At 43.5% G+C, this 21,761-nt stretch overlaps 2 protein-coding genes and 1 pseudogene across 6 annotated transcripts in view; 1 reads left to right on the top strand and 2 right to left on the bottom strand.

Annotated features, from left to right (window-relative positions):
* Nucleotides 1-5,068, top strand: part of LOC115118340 (fatty acyl-CoA reductase 1-like) — a 66,130-nt gene extending 61,062 nt beyond the window's left edge. The window contains exons 9-12 of the mRNA XM_029646927.2: nt 3,087-3,258; nt 3,525-3,654; nt 4,103-4,230; nt 4,327-5,068. Coding sequence (XP_029502787.1) covers nt 3,087-3,258; nt 3,525-3,654; nt 4,103-4,230; nt 4,327-4,489 — 593 coding nt within the window. The 3' untranslated portion in view covers nt 4,490-5,068. The remainder of the gene's footprint in view (nt 1-3,086; nt 3,259-3,524; nt 3,655-4,102; nt 4,231-4,326) is intronic.
* Nucleotides 5,069-7,069: 2,001 nt separating this feature from the next.
* Nucleotides 7,070-19,339, bottom strand: LOC115121808 (endoplasmic reticulum-Golgi intermediate compartment protein 2-like; annotated as a pseudogene).
* Nucleotides 12,906-17,166, bottom strand: LOC135563980 (uncharacterized). Of its 5 annotated transcripts, XM_065008340.1 has the most exons (11): nt 15,879-17,165; nt 15,521-15,591; nt 15,257-15,433; nt 15,105-15,166; nt 14,936-15,022; nt 14,807-14,848; nt 14,565-14,738; nt 14,450-14,485; nt 13,805-14,352; nt 13,423-13,524; nt 12,906-13,330 (listed from the first exon to the last, which is right to left on the bottom strand). In XM_065008340.1, the coding sequence occupies exons 1-8, from the start codon at nt 16,034-16,036 to the stop codon at nt 14,450-14,452; spliced, it is 807 nt and encodes a 268-aa protein (XP_064864412.1). In that variant the 5' UTR covers nt 16,037-17,165; the 3' UTR covers nt 12,906-13,330; nt 13,423-13,524; nt 13,805-14,352. The 5 variants fall into 5 exon arrangements, 4 of the variants coding, with proteins under 4 accessions (XP_064864412.1, XP_064864413.1, XP_064864414.1 ...); XM_065008341.1 differs by lacking the exons at nt 12,906-13,330; nt 13,423-13,524 and adding an exon at nt 13,681-13,735; XM_065008342.1 differs by lacking the exons at nt 12,906-13,330; nt 13,423-13,524; nt 13,805-14,352 and having other exon boundaries at nt 14,383-14,485; nt 15,879-17,166.
* Nucleotides 19,340-21,761: the final 2,422 nt, after the last annotated feature.

Genomic DNA, 21,761 nt, shown 5'->3' with positions numbered 1-21,761 from the left:
AGTGAAAGGATGCCAGGTCCGCAGGGAGGCGAGTTTTCCTCCATTTCCGCTCGGCTGCCCGGAGCCCTGTTCTGTGAGCTCGCAATGAGTCGTCGAGCCACGGAGCAGGAGGGAGGAGGACCGAGCCGGCCTGGAGGATAGGGGACATAGAGAATCAAGGGATGCAGAAAGGGAGGAGAGGAGGGTTGAGGAGGCAGAATCAGGAGAAAGGTTGGAGAAGGTTTGAGCAGAGGGAAGAGATGATAGGATGGAAGAGGAGAGAGTAGCGGGGGAGAGAGAGCGAAGATTGGGACGGCGCGATACCATCCGAGTAGGGGCAGTGTGGGAAGTGTTGGATGAGAGCAAGAGGGAAAAGGATACAAGGTAGTGGTCGGAGACTTGGAGGGGAGTTGCAGTGAGGTTAGTGGAAGAACAGCATCTAGTAAAGATGAGGTCGAGCGTATTGCCTGCCTTGTGAGTAGAGGGGGAAGGTGAGAGGGTGAGGTCAAAAGAGGAGAGGAGTGGAAAGAAAGAGGCAGAGAGGAATGAGTCAAAGGTAGACGTGGGGAGGTTAAAGTCGCCCAGAACTGTGAGAGGTGAGCCGTCCTCAGGAAAGGAGCTTATCAAGGCATCAAGCTCATTGATGAACTCTCGTCATCAGGCAAATGATGTTTACAGAGGAGGAATCACAAAATACAAAGTGATAAACTAATATAGCTACTTGTGCAATACATTCTATAGATAAAAGGATAAGTAGAGTATCGTTTTAAATGTGTGCATGGTTGTCTCCTTTGAGAAAACAGCTGATTTCAAAGGGGGTGTGGAAAATTTGAAAACACTTCGGCGCTAGCAGCCATGAGGAAGCACATGATTATCCTTGGCGAGGAGGAGGCTATCGAGGAGTGGATGACACTCCTCTGATAGCTTACTAACGAATTGACACTCTCCATGACCACTTATCACTGAGAGGAGGACAGAGGCGTCGAGGAAAGGCCGGAATTTTGTGCAATAGAGAATCTCCCAAGGAATCAAAGAAGGAGCCCTGGAATAGTGCTCAGGAGTTTCTCAATCAGGCTGGGATTCAATCCAAGGCTTGTTATAGAACAGGGCACTAGACAATGTACCATTTAACGGCACCACGAATTGATCCCCGGCCTCAATCTTGTGCTGAGGGAAGCTCCACTTTCTAGGGCAGAACAAATGTGATTGGTTGGATGAAAAGCTCTGAGTTAGACTAACATGTCAGTGTGTGGAGTTTACAGATGAGAGTCAAATAAAATAAATGCTTTCAGGGAGGTAGGTTGGAGGTGGGTGGAGGGCGTTGCCAGTTCGAATCCTGGCTGTGACTTGTTTTCCTTACCAAACTTTTTAACGAATTACATTTATAATCTACTTTGTTTACTTTGACTGAACAGCATTAAATACTTGAAAAAACAAGGGTGCTGCTGGGTAGGGACCAGAAGGTCACAGGTTCTAATCTTGCGGATGCCTTTTTACAAAAAAATGTATATTTGTGTTACCTTTCCCTAGCAGGGAACACTCACCCTCAACACCAAAACCATCTTTCAACTCGTTAGTGGGGCTGGAGAATAGTCCCTCTGGCCGGGATTCAATAACGTCGCCCTTTGTCAGCTATGCACCATGTAAAGGCAGTGTTCACGGTAAACACAGCATGCTCTCCCTTTAAATGGCACATAGCCAACAAATCACGATCAGATTGAATCCTATTGTTCTACTTAGAGTTAATAAAAAAATATACAATTAATGACAGAGTTGATCCACAGAAGTGTGCTGGAGCACGGTGCAACATCAGGGGTGTGGCTTTGATTCCTCGAAGGGTCATATGTAGTGTGGCATGTGGTCTCAGAGCATTTTGTATTATACTGTACGTAAATCCAAAACACTCCATTTAGTATGAGATGTCTTCCTCGCCATTCTCCAGTAGTCGTTGCTGGCCAGCCCAATTAGCATAGTAGAGGGCTGGGTAGCCAGGATCTGTCCTTTACTCCAATGAGGTTGGCATCAGACAACTTTGGTTCATCTCTTTGCACATCATGGACCGCAGGCTTCAATCACCACAGTGGTCTTGGAGGGGTATCACAGCTGTAGGGGATGGGCCCAGTCTACTTGGACCTCTGCCTCATTTTCCACCACTTCAGTCTGCGCGTACGCTTCTTCCTCCACTTGGCTCTCAAAAGTGATGAGACCAATTTGAAAACAAAAGCACAAACAGTTATAGGGAATAAATTAAATGGGAAAGCCTCAAAATGACAAAACTACAGCTCAACAGGAGAGAGCTACCCTCGGGCTTACCCCAGATAGTCTTCTACACAGGAGAGAGCTACCCTCGGGCTTACCCCGGATAGTCTTCTACACAGGAGAGAGCTACCCTCGGGCTTACCCCAGATAATCTTCTACACAGGAGAGAGCTACCCTCGGGCTTACCCCGGATAGTCTTCTACACAGGAGAGAGCTACCCTCGGGCTTACCCCAGATAATCTTCTACACAGGAGAGAGCTACCCTCGGGCTTACCCCAGATAGTCTTCTACACAGGAGAGAGCTACCCTCGGGCTTACCCCGGATAGTCTTCTACACAGAAGAGAGCTACCCTCGGGCTTACCCCGGATAGTCTTCTACACAGGAGAGAGCTACCCTCGGGCTTACCCCAGATAATCTTCTACACAGGAGAGAGCTACCCTCGGGCTTACCCCAGATAGTCTTCTACACAGGAGAGAGCTACCCTCGTAAGGCTGTTCACTTCTTTATAGAGGCTGGTGGGTCACGAAGAACAAATTCACACCAGTATCACCCACTGGTTCTTTCACTAGCAGTTCCCCCAGCAGTTTTACCTTGGTCTGAGCTGCCTTGATTGTAGCCAGGTGGGGAAGGTGTGCAGCTGATGTGAATGAAGTCATTAGTTCAACAGAAAACCACACCCTTGGATACATCCCAATTATCTAATATAGTGGCTGAGGAAAATGAGAGAGGTACCTCCGTAATGTTACACCCCTTAAAATGCCACAACAGAATAGAGCTGTAAGATAGGGATGTCAGCTCCAAGCCAAAGATTCCTTCACATTTTTAACTCCTTTGTATTCTCTCTCAGAGCACCATGTGATGTCCAGCTTCAAGAGGAACCCTCTGGAGCAGGCTTTCAGAAGGCCCAACGCCAACATCACCTCCAACTACCTGATGAACCAGTATTGGGTCCTGGTCAGCCACAAGTTCCCTGCCCTCATCTACGACCTCTACCTGAGACTGTCTGGACAGAAGCCCCAGTAAGATTACTAATGTCCTGACAATCAGCATTGTCACTAGACCATTGTTCAGTCTATGAAAATTGAACTACCTACTTGTTTTCAACCCAATCAACACATTGTGATGTAAAAAATAGATCAAACGGTCTGTAATCATAAAGAAATCAGTGTTTGCTGCATACAAGTGATCTTTAATGAAGTCTTCAGTGAAACAAACATTACAATTGTGTACAATATGCATGCAGTACATTTGGACTGAGATCCTCCATTCCTCTCTCTCTGTGTAGGATGATGCGTATCTTCAACCGGCTGCACAAGGCCATCGGCCTGCTGGAGTACTTCAGCAGTCAGGACTGGGAGTGGAACTCCGATAACATGAACATGCTGATGAGCCACCTCAGCCCCGAGGACAGGAAGGTACAGTAGACTCAGAATCCATCCTCTATGCACACACTATCTCTGCATGTTGATGTATATAGTCAATATGGTATGTATTTCACCTAGTAATGCCATCATTTCAGCTCAAACAAACAGCTTTATTGATTTCAGGACAACAGGTCACTAATAAGGCAGCATAGCCTAGTGGTTAGAGCGTTGGACTAGGAACTGAAAGGTCGCAAGATCAAATCCCCGAGCTGACAAGGTAAAAATCTGTCGTTCTGCCCCTGAACAAGGCAGTTAACCCACTGTTCCTAGGCAGTCATTGAAAATAAGAATTTGTTCTTAACTGACTTGCCTAGTTAAATAAAGGTAAAATACTTACATCATTCAATTTCAGAAGGTTATATTATAGATATCCCAAAGGTTTTCATAATTTACAGAATGTGACCATAATAGCCATGTCTTACTGCACACTCTCTCCCAGACATTCAACTTTGACGTGCGTCAGCTGAACTGGCCAGAGTACATAGAGAACTACTGCATCGGCACCAAGAAGTACGTTCTGAATGAAGACATGTCCGACATCCCTGCAGCCAGGCAACACCTCAGGAAGTGAGTAGACTACTTAAGGGGCTGACTGTGTTTGCTCCTGTCTTATTTTGAAGAAGTATGTAAATGACAGTGTGTACTTCCAACTCCCTCCCTCAGGCTGAGGAACATCCGCTACACATTCAACACTCTACTGCTGGTCTTCATCTGGAGGGTGTTCATCGCCCGCTCTCAGATGGCTAGGAACATCTGGTACTTTGTGGTCAGCCTCTGCTTCAAGTTCCTCTCCTACTTCAGGGCCTCCAGCACACTTACCAACTGATGACCAACTGACTGTTGACCAGCTGAACGCCCTGCTCGCCTCCTCAACCAGACCACACCCCTCAGACCTCCAGCAGCACACAACCCCACTCCTCACCCCTCAGACAGCACCCAACCCCACTCCTCAACCAGACCTCACCCCTCAGACCCCCAGCAGCACACAACCCCACTCCTCAACCAGACCTCACCCCTCAGACCTCCAGCAGCACCCAACCACACTCCTCAACCAGACCTCACCCCTCAGACCTCCAGCAGCACACAACCCCACTCCTCAACCAGACCTCAGACCTCCAGCAGCACACAACCCCACTCCTCAACCAGACCACACCCCTCAGACCTCCAGCAGCACCCAACCAGACCCCTCAGACTTCCAGCAGCACCCAACCCCACTCCTCAACCAGACCCCACCCCTCAGACCAGCAGCGGCACACAACCCCACTCCTCAACCAGACACTGTTCCTTCTGACCCTGTTGTACGTCATACAGTAAAACCCCTATGTAAGTGTTATTTATTTTCTAACTACGGCTTTTCTTAAAGCGACAGATTACATATGCAACAATAAACCCATTGTATACTCTCCCCACGTTTTTGCTCATAGTTTACGTCCTCCCCAACCCAGATACAATGTCTTGGAATAGAGGATTTTTTTTTGCATACTTAAAATACTGTATGTCAGGCCTCCACTGAAAGACAATTTCTGTACATTGACTCTTAATGTGTGAATCCTGAGATATCCATGGCCTCTCTTCTTCCATGGGCGATGTGCTTTTACCTTGTATTGGTTTATACTGACAGAATATTTGGGAACCTATACTCTGTAGCGAGGCCAGCTAAGGATATCCGAGAGTAACTTCAGTGTTGATCACATTAAGGGCTCTATTCAATCTGTGAAGTTGAAGCGCTACAGACTCTGCGATATAAATTGAAAAGGTCCTTTCCAATTGAGCCAACACATGCAGCTTTTACCGTGAATGCAGTCTGCAAAAGCAGGAACATTCCCCTTGTTTCAATCATGCTGTAAAGCTGAACTTCTGTGATGCGGATTGAATGGAGCCCTAAATCTTGACCACTGAAGACTACTCCTGTAGTACTACTAACATCTGACCTGGTTGACGACTACTGAATATTGACATCGGTATGATTGACACAACGCATAAGACACATTTTTTGTTTTACTGTTTGTCCACTTTTTGCCTGTTTTGTACAGCAGTTTATATTGAAACTAAGTTGACTATTTTTTCATCTTTATAAATAATTGTGTCAAACTAAGGCTTGTCTTAAGAGGTACGGCGCATTCGGAAAGTATTCAGACCCCTTGACTTTTTCCAAATTTTGTTAAATTACAGCCTTGTTCTAAAATTGGTTAAATAAATGTTTTTCCTCAATCTACACACAATACCAAAGCAAGGTTTAGACATTTTTGAAAATGTATTAAATAAAAAACAGAAATACCCTATTTACATAAGTATTCAGACATTTGCTATGAGACTCAATTGAGCTCAGGTGCATCCTGTTTCCATTGATCATCCTTGAGCGGTTTCTTCAACTTGGAGTCCACCTGTGGTAAATTCAATTGATTGGACATGATTTGGAAAGGCACACAACTGGCTAAGGTCCCACAGTTGACAGTGCATGTCAGAGCAAAAACCAAGCCATGAGGTCGAAGGAATTTTCCGAAGAGCTCTGAGACGGGATTGTGTTGAGGCACAGATCTGGGGAAGGGTACCAATTGAAGGTCCCCAAGAACACAGTGGCCTCCATAATTCTTAAATGGAAGAAGTTTGGAACCACCAAAACTCTTCCTAGAGCTGGCTGCCCAGTAATCGTCACGTCTGGAGGAAACTTGGCACTATCCCTACGGTGAAGCATGGTGGTGGCAGCATTATGCTGTGGGGATGTTTTTTAGTGGCAGGGACTGGGAGACTAGTAAGGATAGAAGGAAAGAGGAATGGAGAAGTACAAAGATCCTTTATGAAAAACCTGCTCCAGAGCGCTCAGAACATCAGACTGGGGCCAAGGTTCACCTTCCAACAGGACAACGACCCTAAGCACACAGACAATGCAGGAGTGGCTTCGGGACAAGTCTCTGAAATGTCTGTGGCCCAGCCAGAGCCCGGACTTGAACCCGATCAAACATCTCTGGAGAGACCTGAAAATAGCTGTGCAGCAACGCTCCCCATCCAACCTGACAGAGCTTGATAGGATTTGCAGAGAAGAATGGGAGAAACTTCCCAAATACAGGTGTGCCAAGCTTGTAGCGTCATACCCAAGAAGACTCAAGGTTAATCGCTGCCAAAGGTGCTTCAACAAAGTACTAAGTAAAGGGTCTGAATATTTATGTAAATGTGATACTTCAGTTTTTATAAATTTGCTCAAATTTATAAAGACCTGTTTTTGCTTTGTCATTATGGGGTATTGTGTGTAGTTTAATCAATTTAAGAACAAGGCTGTAATGTAGCAAAGTGTGGAAAAAGTCAAGGGGTCTGAATACTTTCCGAATGCACTGTAGATGGTGACAGTATCATATATAAACAAGTTTAGAAGATGTGTAAATAGTTCTATATTATTTTTCTAGACGACTTAAACGAGTAGTATTTTTGAGGGTTGATTCTGTAGGAGTCTGACTCTACCGCAGAGATCCCCAGACTAGATCTGTAGTGTTACTTGTGGCAGACAGCAGCAGTCCATTTTTTAATGAGATGATACATCTATATACAGTATCAATGGTAGAAGTCTTGAATTTTAATGTACCTCAAATCCTCCCTCTGGAAAAACATGTTTCTATGTGAGCCAGTAATGCTGTGCAACAATAGTGACCGTCCTTTCCTAAATTCAGTATGGGACTATGAACCAAATGCATGCCCAACACAGAAAATGGCTTTTCCTCTACAATGAAGTTGAACAAAATGTCCTGCTTTTTATGGATCTTGGCATCTGTCATGTTGATAACAAAGCAGTGTCTTTGTTATGATACATAGTGGAAGCAGAGCACTGTGGGTAGATCAGGTTAACTGGGCAGTGTTCTGTGAACTGCAACACTTACGACTTTATTTTGTTGAATTTTCCTTTTTCAAATGTAATTGGCAAATGACCCTCTATTCCTGCTCTGAAAACACTTAATTTGTTTGGCAAAACATGAATAAACCAAAAGACAAATTGGTCAGTGTGCTAATCATTCTGCTTCATACACTGCTGCCTCATGTAGAAAATAGATTTAGCCTACTTCCATGGCTGCATTTATACAGCCAGCCCAATTCTGATCTTTTTAAAAACTAATTGGTCTTTTGACCAATCAGATCTGAAAAGATTGGACGTGAAAGATGTGATGTGATTGGTCAAAAGACCAATTAGTGGAATAAAAGATCCAAAATGGACTGCTTGTGTAAGCGCAGGCTAATAGCACGCACCATCACCAGAAGGTAGTGGGATACCAAACGAGAGAGATTTAAATTATTGTAAAGTGTACAACATGAAGTGATGAAGTGCACTAAAACACATGTAATAGGACATCTCCCATTGACAGATGTGAAACAGATACTGAACAACAGTGCAAATAGAACAATCATGACATGCAAGTTAATGGTATGAATGATAACATAGGAGGATCAGATTTCATTCAGCCTAACTTACAGATGACAACGTCCCAATACCTTTACACACTAAGCCTGATAAAACTGGGGAGCTGCTTTCCATTTCCAGTGCAAAATACATATTTACAGGATATAAATATATTATAATGGTAGTCATGAGGATACTGTCCAAAACAATAAATAGAACAATTATGATTGTCGGATCCTAATCAGTTTACTCTTATTTGGTTCAAAACAAACTCCCAGTAATCCACATACTTATGATTGGAGACTTCTCTTCCTGGATTCCCCCACAGGTGAAGGGACAGTAGGTGAAGGGACAGTAGGTGCACGATCAGCAGCAGGCTCCAGGTACCATATCCACAAAGTGTCTCACAGTAGGAATGCTGATCTAGGATCTGTCCATATAATCTTAGCTTATGATCCAAAAGGGTGAAACTGATCCAAGCTCAGCACTCCTACTCAGAGAGCTTTGTGGACATGGGCGCAGGTCAGAGGGCTACTCCTGTACATGTCAGGAGCGGAGCAGCACGGTTGTTCACATGGGCATCTGGGAGAACCACCTGGAAATAGAGAACATGCAGAGGTACAGTGTAAATACACTACTACCAGTGAGACACAGGGAACCTGGTACATGTAAGGGTTTACCATCATTTTGTGACATAGTTTCAGTGGCAATAAAGAAGACTGGGCTCACCTCTCTGGGTTTACATGGGCCTAGTTTGAAGCGACAGCAGACTGTCAAAGCAGAAGACAACAAACCCATAGATCATGCCTGTGGGAGAGAGAAGATCAATGAAGATGTTCAGGGTGCATTTCTCTAACGTGGCACAGTATCAGGCTGGCAAAGCAACCGTGGAATGATTTGTGAGACATGAACAGTATGAGGTCTGCCCATGACACTGGGTGGTAAGAGTGAGTGTTGTCTGGACCTGTGGTGGAGAAGATGCCACGGATGATGACACAGAGTCGTACCAGGAACTGCCAGAGGGGCATGTGCTGCTCACTGACCGTCACCATCAGAGAGCTGGTGTCGTACTTCATAAAGATCCCTGACACACCATGGCTGCCCGCGGCATGGTTGATCACCCGCTCCTAGACCAGACACACCGTGGCTGCCCGCGGCATGGTTGATCACCCGCTCCTAGACCAGACACACCGTGGCTGCCCGTCGCATGGTTGATCACCCGCTCCTAGACCAGACAGTGGGTAGGTAGAGTGGGGTGGGGGTTAATCTCTCCTTTATACACACACCTTTCTAACATCTAGCCTTTGTGTATGTGAACATGTGTGTTTGTAAGAGATAAATCTATGACTGTCTCAGGTGGTGGTGTTATACAGCAGAGCTTTAAGTAACTTTTGGCAGCCAGCAGAGGGAGCTGAATGGACTGGATGGATGGATGAGGAGACTGATCCATTATCTGAACCCATTGCAGCATCCTCCATCATGGTCAACATCAAATAGAATTCCTCTCCCCCTGATGGTTAATATGAGGATTTGGGGAAGACAGGCTGATACTAGATCTGTGCCTAAATCAGGACTTACCCTCTCCGTCACAGATAACTGGTGTGTGTCTGCCGACACCTTGGACGTGTGCAGTTTGGTAGGAACCACCGTAATGAAATACTGGAACATCTCATTATCTGCAACAAGACAAAGAGCAAAGCCCTTTAACCCATCCATCTAGTGACAGACTACACAGACTACGTATATAAAAGGTGAAATAGGGGGCTTCAGTTCTTTCCCCTGGAGAAACTAGGCTGCTTTGAATGGCAAGTGAATGAAAGCAAGACTGCAGTGAATCCACTTCAAATGGATACAAATAGCTACATTTTCTCCCTGCAAACTCATGACGCCATGCTGAGCAGAATAGGCTGGAAGCTACACAGTAAGTAACAGCTGAATGAGGTTCGATAAGAACATATTAATGTGTTTACTTCCTGGTCTCAGTGAGGAGGAGCAGTAACTTACGGTTGCTGGTGATTTTCTCTGTCCCGTCCAGTGGATTGATGATGCCGGGGATCTCTTCTCCGAAAGACACATGGTCTATCCGATGGGAGAAGTTGTACGCTGCAATGCATTGATGAAACCCAGCTCACATTCAGTCAGGTGAAATAGGACAGTGAAAACCTCTATTTGGGTGTGAATCATTCTGAGAAAATAGTTATTTGGCACTGCATTAGAATAGATACTGCTCTTATCTATCACTTGAAACATGGAAATGCAGATGCAATGTAAGCAACCAGAGAGCAGTACTAATGTTGTCCTTGTCAAAAACGAATAACTTATGCAAATGAGTGTCACCCTTCCTGGTCAGGCTGACAGAGAACCAACTGTCATGGCTTACAAAAGCTGCTATATGAGCATGGCCACGAGGATGATGAATAGGCCTGAGAAAGACAGAGGGTTGGAAGCGTGAGGAGCATTTTCATCAAAAATAAATATACTGTGCTCTATAGGTTGAGTGCCCTTTTTCCCATCAGACATATAGACTCATAAATCATTCGCAGCATCAATTTGTGGAGCTTGGAATCTTATAACATATGAGACAAACTCAATGAACTTGAGTCTGTGGTAGTATTACATAGCTTTCCCCCATAAATAATGATTTACATACAACATGCACTTAAATATAACCCTGTTGTTCAGGCCCTGAATGCTGATTGGTTGAAAGTGGAGGTCGACCGAGTAATCGGAATGGCCAATTAATTAGGGGCGATTTCAAGTTTTCATAACAATCAGATATCTGTCTTTTTTGACACCGATTTGGTCAGTTAAGAACACATTCTTATTTTTAATGATGGCCTAAGAACGGTGAGTTAACTGCCTCGTTCAGGGGCAGAATGACAGATTTTTACCTTGACAGTTCAGGGGATTCAATCTTGCAACTTTACAGTTAACTAGTCCAACGCTCTAACCACCTGATTACATTGCACTCCACGAGGAGACTGCCTGTTACGCGAATGCAGTAAGAAGCCAAGGTAAATTGCTAGCTAATTAAATGGTTGATATTACTAGTTTATCTAGCGTGTCCTGCGTTGCATATAATCGATGCGGTGTGTATCGTTGCTCCAATGTGTACCTAAAATCAATACACAGAAGTATATATTTATAAACCTGCATATTTTGCTAAAATAAATCCAGGTTAGCAGGCAATATTAACCAGGTGAAATTGTGTCACTTCTCTTGGGTTCATTGCACTCAGTCAGTGTATATGCAACAGTTTGGGCCGCCTAATTTACGTAATTATGACATAACATTGAAGGTTGTGCAATGTAACAGGAATATTTAGACGTATGGATGCCACCCGTTAAATAAAATACGGAACGGTTCTGTATTTCACTGAAAGAATAAACGTCTTGTTTTCGAGATGATAGTTTCCGGATTTGACCATATTAATGACCTAAGGCTCATATTTCTGTGTGTCATGTTATAACTAAGTCTGATTTAATAGAGCAGTCTGACTGAGCGATGGTAGGCACCAGCAGTCTCGTAAGCATTCATTCAAACAATCTTTCGTGCGTTTTGCCAGCAGCTCTTCGTTGTTCTTCAAGCATTGAGCTGTTTATGACTTCAAGCCTATCAACTCCCGAGATTAGGCTGGTGTAACCGAAGAGAAATGGCTAGCTAGTTAGCGGGGTGCGCACTAATATCGTTTCAAACATCACTCGCTCTGAGACTTGGAGTGGTTGTTCACCTTGCTCTGCATGGGTAACGCTGCTTCGAGGGTGGCTGTTGTCGATGTGTTGCTGGTTCGAGCCCAGGGGCCTGTTGCACAAAACTAGGATAAGGGATTAAGCCAGGATATCTTGGTGATCCTGGCTCAATTGATCCGTAATCCGGTTGCACTAAAGATGGATAGGGGGCAGGAGGATATGTTATGGTATAAATTACCATGGAGATTTATTCTGTGGAGCTAGCCTGCTCCAGACCAGGCTAAATTCCAGGATCTATTTAATCTCATCCCTAATGTCAGTCAGCAGTCACCACAAATGGAAACCAATAGTTATTTCACTGCTCACTATACATTGTTATCACATAACTAGACCCACTGTTATTTAAACGTTTGTGATCATTAATTTCAATGATTTTGGATAAAAAATGATTTTTAGATGATGCTATCATTAGATAATTTACAGTTTCCCATAGACTATAAGGCTATATATAAAATGATAGAATATTAGGGCCACAGAGGGGGAAAAAAACACAAGTCATAATATTGTAACCAGTTTTAAAGGAGGACAGTTGTTAAAATGACAGATGTGGGGCATTTCGTGAAATTGTACTTCAGTATGGTTTCATAAACAAAGACATGCTGATGTGCCAGAATATTAAGTATCACATTGTCATAAGTATCAAAACTGTAAAAACAATATGTAGCTTTTCTGCAGAAAGAACCAGCCTCATAAATGTATGACTTTATCCTTTTTCTTCAGTGTGGCCCTAGTACTCTGTCATATAAACAAATACACATTCCATATGAATATAAAAACACAATGTGTAACATTATGTTCCTTTATTGAATAAGGACAAAACAAAGCAGGTAAACCATCAGCTCCTTTCGAAACTGAAGTCACAGTGACTCTACAAGATGGAAAGCACAGAATCCAAGCATATTATACAAAATGATACATACACATTCAAAGGTCTGTATATAACACACCCTGCATGTCTGCACACTAAAATAAATGCAGGACAAATCCATACACATCAACTGAACAGACAAATGAATGGATGCAGTAGCCTCCCTGCAGCCTTGTATTACACACAGTATACCGCACAAACATCATAAGAGGCCAAATTCGTCAAAAACGAACCCAAAAAACCCAAATTCCTCTGCCACCGCAGGACATATTTAACCAAAATTGAAAGCACACATACTAACTAAAATAATTCAACACATATTGGTCCCTCAGCAGCCGACCACTGTCGTCATCAGGGAAGATTGCCGGATTGTCCCAGTCCATGGCTGGTGGCACTCTGGGGCCCTCTCCTTCCTCAGGCAGGCCACATTGTGGAGGACAGCACAAGCCACAGTAATATCACATGCCCTAACAGGGCTGACCCTTAATTTGTGAAGGCATTGAAAGCGTGCCTTCAGGAGGCCAAAGGTCATTTCAACTCTGGCCCTGGTCCTGGCATGGGCATGGTTGTAGGCCTGCTGTGCTTCCTGGGGGTCTGTGAAAGGTGTCAGGAGAAAAGGCTGGCAGCCATACCCCCTGTCTCCCAGCAACACACCAGAGAATTCACCTGTCAACACAAAATCTCATCATTACTACCTCATAAACAGTGATATTCTTGACACAGCCATGATGGTTATAAATAGGGGTTGTGTGGCTTACCTTGTGATAGATTTCAGAGGCCCGAAAGATTCTGGAGTCATGGACTGAGCCAGGCCATTTTGCCACAACATTGCTGATCACACAGTCAGCATTGCAAACCATCTGAAATCATAAGATGAGGAATATTACACCAATCAATGCACATCACTGGCAATGCAGAGTGTTCGTCAATGGACAATATCAAAAAGTTATGTTCACCTGAACATTAATGCTGTGAAAGGATTTCCTATTCACAAAATCGGCCTCATGGGCACCTGAGGGGCTTTTATCCTTATGTGTGTGCAGTCCACTGCACCAATGACATTGGGGAAACCTGTCACACAAAGTAATGAGTATCCTACTATGTGTTAACAGTTGTCCTGTAATTTGTAGATCCTCTTACCTGCAATCCTATAGAACTCCTCTTTGATGTCACAGAGTCTTCTGTGGCCAGGGAAGGAGATGAAGACATCTGCTAATGCTTTGATAGCCAGACACACACTCCTTATTGTGCGGCAAATTGTGGCCTTGTTCAGCTGTTCTGCATCCCCCACTGAGTACAGGAAGGCTCCACTAGCAAAAAAGCGCCACACAAACCATTTGCTCCACACTCAGTGCATGGCTCCGTGCAGTGCGGTGCTTAATCCTGGGACCCAGTAGTCTGCATAGATACCTGATGCCATCTGCAGAAAACCTGTATCTTTCATATAGATGGTCATCAGGGAAGGCCAGTGGGTCCAACCGGTCCCTGAAGACCCTTTCTCGCCTGAAGGCTCTCCTCAGCACAAGTGCTTCTTCATCCACCACATCTCGCACGAATGGGCATGCCATTGTCAGAGCAGAAAGGAACACACAATTTTGGGCCTTCATATAGGCTAGTGGCCACACCTGGTGCTGGGGGTGGGCAAAAGAGGGCGATGCCTTATAACGATGACTTGGTTGTACTGATTGCTGGGAAAATAAAAAAACCTTAGAAAGATGCCACCGTCCTGTGTGCTCACAATAAGAGCTCATATGTCATGGCTCACTTGACTTTACGAGAATATACCTAATTTTTATTTTGAGCTGTGTCATCTTCTTGGAGCTGGGGGAGGAAAGAAAAATAATGATTAATACATTTGTGTTACAGTTAGCATACAGTGTACATTGAAGGCATATCTCACCTCCCTCTCAAGTTTTTTTATTTCAAGGTCCAGTTTCCTAATTGTCCTCTTTTTTATTTCGGACTCCAGTGCAAGATTTTCCATCTTCTTCTTCTTGTACTGAATGTCTATGTCTGCCAGTTCTATTTGGCGCCGGAGGTGGTTGCCATACAACTTTCTGATAGCTTGTGAGCTCTGTGAACACAATACAATTAGCGCAGCTGGAATTTGGCAGGATGTGGTGTCCTTTTATTAATACGCACTATGTTGCCAGGCTGGTTTTCCCACTGTATAGCATCTGGGTCCTGTAAAAGAAATTAGATTTTTTGATTTTGATGAGGACTCCTCACCATTGTAGAGTAAATAGTACTTTCACAGTCTTAACATGATACCTCATGCCTTCTGGAATCCAGAGAGATGGTCTCCTCCTCATCATCGTCTCCATCATGTGCTGTTGCTGCTGCACTGGGGCCTTCACCCTATCACATTTAATCGGATTCATATTGAAGCTAGTAGACAAGACATGCCAGGCCTACAGTATGCCTTTGATGGAGTACTCACTGGATCAGCATCGTCTGGTGCTTGTGCTGGTGGCTCTAACAGGAACACAGTGCTGCCAGGCACTGCAAGGCAATAGGTAAACCAAAGTCAGACAGTCCAAATTGATTCAATATGAATGTGGTTGTATCCCATGTAGAGATGGAAGGACATACCTTGAATGAAGCGGGTGGCATCTTGGGAGGAACCTATGCTCGTCTCTTTCCCCCCAGGGATCCCCTCTAAGACGGGCCTGCCTTTATTTAGCTCCAAGGCCATGTCCTCTGCTGGGGTAAGGTCAGCCTTTGGTGACCCACCACCCGTGCCTTGTCTGTGGGTATTCTTTTTCACTGCTAAAACAGTACAGACAATGTGTGAGCAGGCACCTTCTGGGTACAATATATGCTTGTGCTTTGTTAAATATTAGTCAGGGACCATACCATTCTGCAGAATGTTCTTGTATTTGATTTTGACCTGCTGCCATGTCCGTTTTGGCCCGTTCATGTTTAATCTACACACACACACACACACACACATTTAATGGAGTCACACTGCAAAAAATTACTTGGTATTTTTGTCTTGTTTTCAGTAAAAATATCAAAAAATGTATCATAGCTTTATACAGTGTGATGGAGTTACTTTACACAATTTCACTCATATCTGCAGTGCATTTCAATTAAAAATTTAACCGTTTCATAATTACAGTACAACTGCATTTTTGGAGATGTGAATTAAATATTTGAATTGTAATTGTGATGTTTCAGCGGAGCGGTGAGTGTGTAATTGTGCACTACTTACGCATTCAGGCGGTCTGCAATACTTTGCCACGCTTTTTCTCTTTGCTTTATCACTGTGGCGGTGTTGCCTTTCTTCTTAATTATATCTTTTACCTCCTCGTATGCCTCCATGAGGATTTGTGCTTCCGACGGGGAAAAGTACGCGGCTCTAGTTGCCATGGTAAATCAGTTAATCTGTGATCTGTGGCGGGGTCTATTTGAGTGAGCCGTGAGCGCGCACCTATCCAGGATTGGTTTCACCTGGTTTAATGAATCCGTGTCTGCTCATCCTGGCTTGGTCTTTGTGCAACCAATTAAGCCTGGACGCACATGTTTTGGCTTCATTGAGCTCAGCTGAGTCATTTATCCCGGATGTCTTAATTCTACTTTTGTGCAACAGGCCCCAGGTAGGAGCGAGGAGAGGGACGGAAGCTATACTGTTACACTGGCAATACTAAAGTGCCTATAAGAACATCCAATAGTCAAAGGTATATGAAATACAAATGGTATAGAGAGAAATAGTCCTATAATAACTACAACCTAAAACTTCTTACCTGGGAATATTGAAGACTCTGTAATGCTCAATGAGTGAATGGGTGTGGAGTCAGGCGCAGAGAGCAAAGGATGCGGGAAAAAACACGCTTTAATGTCCAAAATATCACAGGAACAAAATAGTATACCCAACACAGGTGTAACTATAAAACAAAATAGTACCCTATTGTGAAATACTAGGACAGCGAGAAAACCCAACAAACCACTCTCACGAATACAAATGAACAAGCCCGCACAAACAGAAGCGGGCTAAACGAACTTAAATAACCCCACCCTAACAACCAAACAAGGAACAGGTGAAACCAATTAGACCAAACCAAACGAACACAGAACAAAGGATCGGTGGCAGCTAGTAGACCGACGACGACGACCGCCACCACCTTCGGTAATATTCGTGACAGACTCATGTTAAAAGGAACCACCAGCTTTCATATGTTCTCATGTTCTGAGCAAGGAACTGAAACGTTAGCTTTTTTACATGGCACATATTGCACTTTTACTTTCTTCTCCAACACTTTGTTTTTGCATTATTTAAACCAAATTGAACATGTTTCATTATTTATTTGAGGCTAAATTGATTTTATTGACGTATTATATTAAGTTAAAATAAGTGTTCATTCAGTATTGTTGTAATTGTCATTATAAAATATATTTTTAAATCGGCCGATTAACCTGTATCGGCCTTTTCTGGTCCTCCAATAATCGGTATAGGTATCGGCATTCAAATCTTAATCGGTCGACCTCTAGTTGAAAGCCGTAGTATATCAGACTGTATACCATGGGTATGACAAAACATTACTATTTACTGGTCTAATTACGTTGGTAACCAATTTATAATAACAATAAGGCACTCCAGAGGTTTGTGGTATATGGCCAATGCACCACGGCTAAGAACAGTCATTAGCCGTGGTATGCCCCCTAGGTCTACTAACCTAGGGGGCAAGGCAGTTCTACTAACCTTGGAGGCAAGGCAGGCCTACTAACCTTGGGGGCAAGGCAGGCCTACTAACCTTGGGGGCAAGGCAGGCCTACTAACCTTGGGGGCAAGGCAGGCCTACTAACCTTGGGGGCAAGGCAGGCCTACTAACCTTGGGGGCAAGGCAGGCCTACTAACCTTACTAACCTGGGGGGGGCAAGGCAGGCCTACTAACCTTGGGGGCAAGGCAGGCCTACTAACCTTGGGGGGGGGCAAGGCAGGCCTACTAACCTTGGGGGCAAGGCAGGCCTACTAACCTTGGAGGCAAGGCAGGGGGCAAGGCAGGCCTACTAACCTTGGGGGCAAGGCAGGCCTACTTAACCTTGGGGGGCAGGCCAACTAACCTTGGGGGCAAGGCAGGGCAAGGCAGGCCTACTAACTAACCTTAGGGGGGCAAGGCAGTTCTACTAACCTAGGGGCAAGGCTAACCTAGGGGGCAAGGCAGTTCTACTAACCTTGGGGGCAAGGCAGGCTGGCAGGCCTACTAACCTTGGGGGCAAGGCAGGCCTACTAACCTTGGGGGCAAGGCTGGCCTACTAACCTTGGGGGCAAGGCAGGCCTACTAACCTTGGGGGCAAGGCAAGGCCGTAGGAGCTCCCTTTAGAACACTCTTGTACAAGACCCCTGTAGAGAAAGCTCCTCCCTCAACCTGTTCTGTATCAGCAACAGGGTCCTAAGGAGAGTTCGGAGAGGGAGAAACAGGTTAACTACTCATTTCATACAGGAAGGACGACAAAACTGTTTTTTTCTTTTGGAATGTGATTGAGTGAGATTTTCTGACTATTAACAAAGTGCTTAAAGGGCCAATCTACCATTACTACCTCATTTTTAAAACTTTTAAATTCATGATATGTAGCCATTGATTATTTAAGAATAAAACATAAATGTCTCATGAGCTTAGTTTCACTGTCTAACCCAATCAGAACTGTCTAACCCAAAATAGAAGCTTGTTTTACTCTTTTGTTTATAAACAATTTACTTGTAAACAAACACTGTATAGGCTCAACAACAAAAAAAATAACAATTATAATTTTGATATCATGGATGGTCAGTCCTTGGATCCATAGCTCTGTCTATGAATTTGAGAGTGGTTACATTCTAAACTGCTTACCTGTGCCACAGTCTCAGCTCAAAAATCCCCTGAACATTTATAGAGATGGAAGAAAATACACAGGGAAGAAAAACTCCCAGGGTTTGGGATCACCAAAGTCTATTTGTATGTAATAGAAGGCTCGGTGATCTACTCACAGGCTCATACTGAATGCCATTTGATGTTATCATAGTCTCTGCCAGGTCCAGAATGTCTGCACCCACATCTGAAACAGCACACCAACTCAATCTTTAGCTCCAGGGGGTTGTGGGGAAAATTATACAGTACATCTAAACCTAACCCTAACCCAAAATATGAAGGCCTACATTTCATGAATGATTTCAATAAATAATGTGTGATAAGGTTGAATACTAACATTGGCATTTCATGTCAACTGTAATATCTATGTTTATTCTGAATTTACTGTGAATGAAGAAAAAATATTGTCAGATTCCAAGATAATGTATTGGCAGTAAAACATAGTTCAGTCTTATATAAGAGCTTATCATGATGAAACAAAATCAACAGTTCTATGTACCTTGAGAAATCTTTATCCACTTTGTATTCATACTTCATCCAGGTGTCCCGATACACAAAGAACTCAAAGAAGGCCAGCAGTGCCATGGCAGTGAATGCTATCAGGGACACTATGGATGGGCGAGAGAAGATCATTAGCGACGTCATTCAAAGTTGGAGCTATTGAATCAGCATTCAGACATATGTGAGCAGTATTGAGAGTGAAATCTCACCTGTCCCCCCTGTGGCTGTGGTCTCGACATAGCTCTCTGGGACCTTGGGGAAGGCATCCAGCTCCTTAACCAGACTCAGGGCTTTCTTCAGGACCACTCTCCACATCCTCCCTTCATACACCTAACCTGGGAAAGTGAAATCATACAGAATAGTCCATTATATATATTTTATTCTAATCTGTGTAATATAGGAATAAAACAATATGCAGGTTTCCACCATCATCGCTGCACACATCGGTCATACCTGGCTAGGCCTTTTCAGTTTTTAAACAACTAATTATAAATGTTTTTCTGTGAGTTCAATGTGCACATTGCACAGTTTCTCTAAAGAGAAATGAGATCCAGCCTGAACTGTGCAATGTAGTAGGGTGTTGTAGTTTCCAACGGGCCAATATTCTACATAGTTTAGTGCATAAAGCATGGTAATTAACTACAATGACCATAATCCATTTCGCATCTACCTGTCAGGTCTGTTTCTTTTTTTACACCTGCTACGGAAGATACAAGAATGCATGACCATGAGGGGATGGATATAGAGTACCACAGTGTGAGTCATAAAACCTAGTGGTCAAACAAAGAAATGGTTCCATTCATTTTTCCAGCATTCATTTTTCCCATAGGGGACTTTAGAAACACTTAAAATAATGGCTGTTTCGTGTAGGCTTACCGTGCCTGGCGTGACGTTTTGTTAACCGTGTAAATCTCTCTAGGACAAGGTCACTTTTGATGGCTAGGTTTTATGACACCTCTATTGAGAGCAGCTGTTGCTTGGCCAGGTATCTCTAGCTGAAAATACATGATCAAAGTGATTGATAGTTGGTATTCAGTAGTCATAAAAGTATGCCTTATTTACTTTGAAGAACTACAAAATAGTGATTTTGTCAGACAGCTCTATAACGATGAGATCATGTCTTGGAATTAAATAATAGTCATCAAATTTAAAAACGAATATAAACAACGGAAATACATGAATGTGAATATGATGGTTAATAGGTGATAGCAGTAATGGGCAGTCACTACCATCATCACAGTACATGTATTAATTGTTTTATTCTGTGTTATTACTGCATTTAATCCAAAGTCGAAATCGAAAACCGTGATTATTTTTTAATAATGAACCAAAATCGAACCGATCTCAAAAAACAATCGCTCAGCACTACCGCCAATAACGTTATCTATGCAAAACAACTGAAATAGCCCACCAACGTCAATAGGCTATATAGTGTTTCCTTCCATGGCTAGTGATAGTAAACATCATAGAGCCACACAACAACACCAGCATCACCAACGAAAGCTACAAGTGAGCAAAGATGCTCATGGCTGTCTGTGAGAACCATTCATTCATCATTGGTCTCTTCTTACCTCGGTTTCATGCGTCTATACTCCAGTAAATTGATTACAAAGCAGATATCAATTCATAACATTATAACTAATGAAATAAGACGTTTGTTAGCTTCTAGCGTCCTTTACGGGGTGCTGTCTTGTCTTAGCAACACGACCACCCGTTAGGCGATAGGAACTGTCAATGGTCATTTTCCATTAGCGCCACCTGTCGACGAGCTCGCGAATGGCTCTAAATATGTTGTAATGTTACGCATTGTGCACCAGATGGCGCTCGAGTCCGTGAAAATACTCTCACGCCGCATTCTTTGTCTTCTTTCAAAGCTTGTTCCCTAAAGTGTAGGACATTAGTCCAAATTTTGCATCAATTTATCAAGTTCAAAACTATTTTATGTTTACAGGATGATAACTGTTTGTATTAGCTTCACTATTTTAGACCTAGCTATATCATTGCACAGTATATTAGTGTGATAATGTTTTTACAACATACCTTTTACTTTAAACATACACATTAAGTATACATTGCAATTCCGTTTTCTATTTGAACATATTTTCATCCCTTATAATTGGCCTGCTCTGACTGCATGTTGGCACACACACTGCTTCTTCAACTGAAGTAACCCCAGCTGTTTAGACTTTATAATTAATTAAGAGGCATTGTTGGGCTCATGCACAGCTTACATCAGTAGGTTATGAGAATTGGGGCTAAGGTTAGCTAAAATTCTCCCTGGCGCAAGTAGAAAATATCTAATCACAACCAGCCCTGCCCTGAGAACAGTCTTGGTTTCCACTAATGCGATTCTGCTTAAACAGACCAATGCAGGCGAAGTATCCTGTCTGGCTGAGGCTTATTCAGACATGCCGACTATGGTGACAACAGCTCATTAAAGCAGCGTGGCTCCCCACAGGGAGCTGTCATGAAACCTTAGGGAATGCCCCAGGCCATATCCACACCATCATGACTGATGGGCTTTGACCTAAGCACCCTGCAACACCCTCAAATCAAGCTGTAGCAAGACTATTTAAACATTCAACCTCAGTTACACTTACACGTTAAAATTCGACAATTGTTGGCATGTTTATGAAATATCCACTTCTAAATAGCATCATTGTCTCTCCTTAGGATGGCTTCATAAATGGTTTTCTAGTAAAAATACAGTATCAGGCACATGCCAAAGTCAGCAAATAACTGCATGT

This window comes from Oncorhynchus nerka, linkage group LG23 (genome assembly GCF_034236695.1).
Source record: "Oncorhynchus nerka isolate Pitt River linkage group LG23, Oner_Uvic_2.0, whole genome shotgun sequence".
NCBI classification, from domain to species: Eukaryota; Metazoa; Chordata; class Actinopteri; order Salmoniformes; family Salmonidae; genus Oncorhynchus; species Oncorhynchus nerka.
The sequence above is the reverse complement of the archived record's forward strand: the minus strand, read 5'-3'. Positions and strand labels throughout refer to the sequence as shown.

Excerpts from the sequence above, each read along its gene's own strand:
- LOC135563980 (XM_065008339.1), bottom strand. The coding sequence starts at position 16,036 with ATGGCAACTAGAGCCGCGTACTTTTCCCCGTCGGAAGCACAAATCCTC. Across the intron at positions 15,167-15,256 it reads TGCCACCCGCTTCATTCAAG|TGCCTGGCAGCACTGTGTTC; the intron begins GTATGTCCTTCC and ends ATTGCCTTGCAG. Across the intron at positions 15,023-15,104 it reads CACCAGACGATGCTGATCCA|GGTGAAGGCCCCAGTGCAGC; the intron begins GTGAGTACTCCA and ends TAAATGTGATAG.